Consider the following 6,122-nt stretch of genomic DNA (forward strand, 5'->3'; position numbering starts at 1 on the left):
AGGACTTGTGTCGCTAAAGTTACGTCGGAACGAATTTACGGGAAATCAATTAACAAACGGAGACGTAACAATACCGAAAATTAACAACCGAGCAGATACGCAACAATATACTTGTTTGTTTGTTTATTGATAATTAATCAGAAAGCTACTCAATGGGCTATTTGTGCTCTGCCCTCCACGGGTATCGAAACCCGAATTATAGCGTTGTAAGTCCGCAAACATACCGCTGTGCCTCATTAGAGATAAATTTTCTCAAACTTATTGTGTTTATAAAAAAAAAAAAAGAAGCTTTCAAAGCACAGCTACACAATTGTATTACTTACACATTTATTGTGGACAGGGCGGAAGAAGAAGGCCTTATTTGAACTGAAATTTATGCGTTTTGGAAGGGGTAAACAAAATATTTCTCCAAGGCATGAAGAGTTCTATTGGCAGTGACACTGCATATAACACTAAATTTATTTCATGATTATTGAGAAAACAAACGAATTTTTTTCAATAATTACTCTATTCTGTATTCTAATGCATAACTTTGTGTTATAGTTGTTATTATAAGTGCTATTTACAAATTTCGTTGCAGTGTACGTGGTTAAGTTCTAAATCATGACTTCTACATCTATGAATCGTGCACGAATTACAATTTACGGTGTATGATCTGTTTAAGAACTTTTGTCGTCCTTTTATTAAAGTTTATGTTAGTGGCGCTCTTGGTCAATATGGCGACCTTTATTGTAAGATGTGGTGTAAGTCAATTAGATAATCAGCTCTCTAAAATAGGATTTACTTTTTTTTCTAAAAGTAGCTCTTCAAAGTGTTATCGTATACATACTAGACTTAATAGTTATGCGCTTCAATATAACCAATATGGTGATCCCATCAAAATGCTGCAAAAAATAGAAATCCCGACTACTAGAGAAGGGCTCAAGTCAACAGAAGTCGAGTACAAAATGCTGGCTGCACCTGTTAACCCTGCAGACATAAATATGATTCAGGGTACTTATCCCGTCAAACCTCCTTTACCTGCTATTGGTGGGAACGAAGGTGTTGCCCAAATTGTTAAGGTTTGTTATGGGTTGATATTTTTAGAAATAACGAAAGAGGTTAGCACATCAAAATATTATCACTAACAACATTATATAATATAATGGCTTTAAAGTTTAATTTTGTTTAATATAATATAGCCTAAATATTGTTTAAAACAACTGTAAGTTGTAATAAACTTGTGCACAGTATTAATAGTTAATACTGTGAGTCTGAGTTACTATATTAAAAGGTTTCGTCAGATGGAAATAAGAATTGACGTGTATAGCTGCAGGGGCTGAATGATTATCCTTTTTGTAAATTCCTGTAAAAAATAAAAATTTTTTACTCTAAGAGTTAATCACAGTACCAATATTATTTTTCCATGTGGTGCTCTATTATTGCAAAGCATCTGTTTAGGAGTAATTTTTATATGTAATTCACCTTTATTAAACTGATCTGATTTCATGTAACAAAAGTGCATTTCTCAGGTTATCCTGTAGTTATTTTTTTAAAATGTATACTTACATAAGGGCTCTCACAGCTAGGTTGAATTTTATAAGACTAAAATGTAGAAAGATGGAAAAAGGTCATTTGGTTTATCATGATCACACCTCACTCACCATAACAACCAACCACAACATTTAAAAACCAAAGAAATGCAAGACCATTTGGTCCTTTGAGGTCACCCCTCTCTTTCAAAACAAGCAGCCAGAGTATGAAATCCAGTTGTATCCCTTCACATCCTATCCAAAATAAATGCTTAAATTAATTGAAACTGACAAAACAAACCCAATCATTGGCAAACCACTAGCTTATAAGTAACTGAAATATTTTAATGATTCATAAAATATTTTTATATTTTGGGTTATAAAACAAAACAACAACAAAATGCAAGCATACTTGTGTATTACAAAATAAAAACTTTCTACAAGTTACAGCGTATAATGTATTTCAGAAAGTTTGGTGCTTTTCTATAAATGTTTATGTTAGAGGTGCTCATGGTCAACATGGTGACCTTTATTATGTGATGTGGTGTAAGTCGATTAGATAATCAGCTCTCTAAAATAGATTTACTTTTTTTTCCCTAAAAGTATCTCATAAAAGAATTATTGTATACACATAGACTTGATAATTATGTGCTTCAATATGTAATTTATATTTTTAACAGTTGTCTATTTTATGAAGTTTGAATAAAAATTTCTTTTAATAAAAAAATCTTAAGTTTTTATGTTAATAAATCAGAAACTGACTTCACATCAGTTTAGTTTTTGTCAGTTTAGTAAAATTATAATCTTGTTCAAATTTTATATAATTGTTCTTTTAAAATCATTTCAATTAATTTTTATTCATTGACTACCTTTTTTTAGTTCATCAATTACCAGTAAATGTACAAAAATAATCTTAGTTTAAGTGATAAGTTTGCTTTACTAAAACCTTAGAATCAAAAAAGCGTAGTTCAAATGGTTTTGATAAACTGGATAAACTACTAATGTAAATGTTGTAATAGAAAAAAAAAGTTGATTGATTTTTTTGTGTCAGATAATTTATCTCTTCTCAGAACATCATACTGTTACTTGGTAATTGAGGAATGGACTTTTTTATTTTTTGCAATTCATTATCACTCTAATTTGTTTCATTTAATGAATTTTTGCATCTACAGATTAAAATAGTTTTGTCTTAACTTTTTTCACAATTCAATGCACTAGTAATGTTTTTAATTCATATTCAGTAGGTACTTGTTGCATTGTAGAAGAATTAAATTAAATTAAATCCACCTCTAAGCAAAAGGGACAAAGTCAGTAATTTGTTATGATTGAAATTTCAAATTACGAGACTTAGGGGAAAGTTACTAACTTCTACTTTTCAAAAAATGTATTAGTAGTGAATCTTGAATCTTGACACTATACTGGGTATTATCCATTACCATGATTACTGTATTTGCCCCTTGAAGTGCTCTTGTCCCTTAAACTGCTTCCTCCCCTCCACATATATATTTTTATAAATTGTAAATCCTATTCAACCATGAGATACATATACAGAAAGATAACACAACAATAGTATTAAAAAATAACTGTTTCTGTATATGTAGTGTTATTTGCCATTACTAATGATAAGGTTAAGTATTGAAGTTTTTTGTTGTTTTTTCATGGTAGAAGTCCATGTAGGCTTTCTCCTAAGTTGTGGTATTTTATTGTGGTGTTTCACGTAAATGTTAATGACAGTAGAATTAACTACCATCGGTACCATGATTGGAGATACCTGTAATTTATATTTCTAACAGTGGTTTTCAAATGAGACCCAAAATGGTTTGAAATCCATTACAACTTATGTGTGTGATCCTGTGTGCTAACTTCTTGATCAGAATTTATATTTTTAACGGTCGGCTATTTGATGTTTAAATAAACATTTCTTTCAACAATAAATCTTGAGTTGTTATCTTAATAAATTAGAAACTGATTTCACTTCAGCCTTGATTCCTGTAACACATCTGTATGTCACTGGTACTGCCTCATTCATCTTTAACATTTGCTTGAATTAATTGTCCACATCAGTATATCAGAAAAGAAAATACTTAGCTTTTTTAGCCCAAAAAGCATGCTTCAGTCCCAAGGGAGGTTGGCCTGCTTTGCCATTATTATTTAGTATAAAATGAATGATGTAATAAGTACCCCATGGCCATATGATATGATACTATGATAAAGTGGTTCAGCATATCCCACAACTTCTGGTTGGTTATGCTAATTTTCTGTATGTCCGGGATGCTTAAAGGCATGTATATAGTACATTTATTTATGATACAGTTAATTTGGAATTAATTATGCAAACGCAAACTTATGAACATAAGGAAGACCATAATTCATACTCAAACTAAAACAAGTTAAAATTAAGTGTATTAAGATAGTTTTTACTAGTAGTGAGTAGTATATTTGAAATCAATATTTACTCACAGTATAGTTTGAATAATTGTGATGTATTCTGAAGAGAATTAGTTATTTCATGAAAAATAAAGAGTGGGTTTAAATTTTTACCTTCAAGAGTTATTCGTTGTATAGGGACAATGTTGAAGGTCTAAGTGGTCCCTTGTTGTCCATGTATGAAAAGGTTAATTCTACATACAGTGATGTCCAATACAAATCAGAGTACTCAGATGACATTGCATTTAGTCATCAGTTGGAAATTCACCTTTAAAAATGTTTTGATATTGTTTATTATGCTTTGAGAAACTACATACACCTTTTTAGTAGTAATACCTAAAATATATTGCAAAGATACTATTGTCTGTAATTGCTTGATGACTTAAATAATAAAATCAGTTTTGTTTAAGGAAAGAGTGCTTATGAAGTATCAAATGTAGAATTTTCTTCTGTCTGGGCTTAATTTATAGTTCATTTGCAATAGGTTGGCTCTGATGTTAAAGGTCTACATGTGGGAGCTTGGGTAATACCAGAATCTTCTGGCTGGGGAACATGGAGGACTCAGGGAGTATGTGATCAGAAAGAGTTATTGGCTGTGAGTATGTTATGTATTTTCTTTTATTATTCCTTTCCTATGTGTATGCTTAGATCTGAGTAACAGGTGTAATTAAGTTAGTGAAACTAAGAGATGTTTCAGTTTAAACCCTTATAAAAATATCACAACATACATTGGTTCTTTTCTACTGGAATGTCACAAGGAATTTTCTAGATAACTGTAAGGGCTGTCTTCTCTCTGCTAAACTTTCCATTAACTTTTCCTTTTCAATCTTAAAACAAAATGATGGTTTTTGGATTCTCTTATAATCCTGTGTTCAACTGTCATTCAAGAAGCTTTGCTTGTTGATAGTAAAAATGGGTGTAATGAAGTAAAATGTGTTGTATGCAATTTTCATATTATAAAGTATTGTATAAAAAATGGAAATGCTTAAATTTCCATAACTATTATGAATAACTTTTATACTTGGCATAAAACAATTATTCTTGGTGACTAGAAAAACTTTATCAGAAACGAAAAGGCTCTAAAATACTGTTTATCTTTGCCATTTTGACATTTAAACCATAACTGTACATATTGTTTTTCTTTTAACTTTGTACTTGTGAGTTATCAGCAGCTGTTATATTAAAATATATCTTAGTTCCTAAACGTGTAGTGAAATACAAATATTGAATGAAATAACTTGTTCTTGTGTTTCTAGATTACAAATGACATTCCTGTCCTAAGTGCTGCCACCATTGCGGTAAACCCTTGCTCTGCCTACAGAATGTTGAATGATTTTGGTGAGCTACAGCCAGGGGATACAGTTATTCAGAATGGAGCCAATAGTGGAGTTGGCCAAGCAGTGATTCAGATTGCCCACTATCTTGGCATTCACACCATCAATGTGGTTCGCAACAGAGAAAACCTTCAGGAGTTAAGGGATCAGTTGGTGAAATTAGGAGCAGATTATGTAATTGTAGAAGAGGAACTTAGGTAAGCAACTTGAGCAAAGTTAGTTTTGGTCTGTTGTACATTGTTAATAAATGCAGTCACAATCCATATGTGTCCAGTTATATGTAAACAGCTGTTGTTTAACCCTTTCGAGACGGGTCACAGGTGAACAGCCGTGTCATCTTGTTTGATGACTCGCATGCAAAATTTTGTTGAACTACTATTTCATGAATTTATGTCAATAAGTTTGATATCAAACTGTAGATCATAATTCAAATTTTCCAGCTATACATTACTCAATTTCTCAATTTAAAAGAAAATATTTAAAAAAACATAGATAAACATCGATTTTTGAGTGTCGTGTGATATGTTGAATGCAGCACTGGTTCAAATTAGATGTTTGTGAAGTCAAAATACTAAGTCTACAGTTTCATACAAATTGACAAGCTAGAATATAAAATAAGAAGGTCTTATCTTTTCTATTTGCTAAGATAAATAAATAATAAATCAAACACAGTGGCACCCCACCCACCTCTTTCCATTTTTGGAAATGCTCCCTTATATACACTTACTTCTATATATGACACGAATAACCAATCAGAATGTCCCATTAGTGGTTTTCTCAGCCTTTCTAATGATACTAGCGCCATTTCTTTTTTTTGAACCTGGATTTCAATGACGTAGGTTGTGTTTAT

At 31.3% G+C, this 6,122-nt stretch overlaps 1 protein-coding gene across 1 annotated transcript in view; it reads left to right on the forward strand.

The window, feature by feature from the left end:
* Positions 1-629: 629 nt before the first annotated feature.
* The window catches only part of LOC106470962 (enoyl-[acyl-carrier-protein] reductase, mitochondrial-like), a 14,684-nt gene continuing 9,191 nt past the window's right edge, over positions 630-6,122 (forward strand). The window contains 3 exon segments of the mRNA XM_013931542.2: positions 630-1,061; positions 4,423-4,533; positions 5,195-5,469. Coding sequence (XP_013786996.2) covers positions 651-1,061; positions 4,423-4,533; positions 5,195-5,469 — 797 coding nt within the window. The 5' untranslated portion in view covers positions 630-650.

Source organism: Limulus polyphemus, unplaced genomic scaffold (genome assembly GCF_000517525.1).
Source record: "Limulus polyphemus unplaced genomic scaffold, Limulus_polyphemus-2.1.2 Scaffold4323, whole genome shotgun sequence".
NCBI lineage: Eukaryota > Metazoa > Arthropoda > Merostomata > Xiphosura > Limulidae > Limulus > Limulus polyphemus.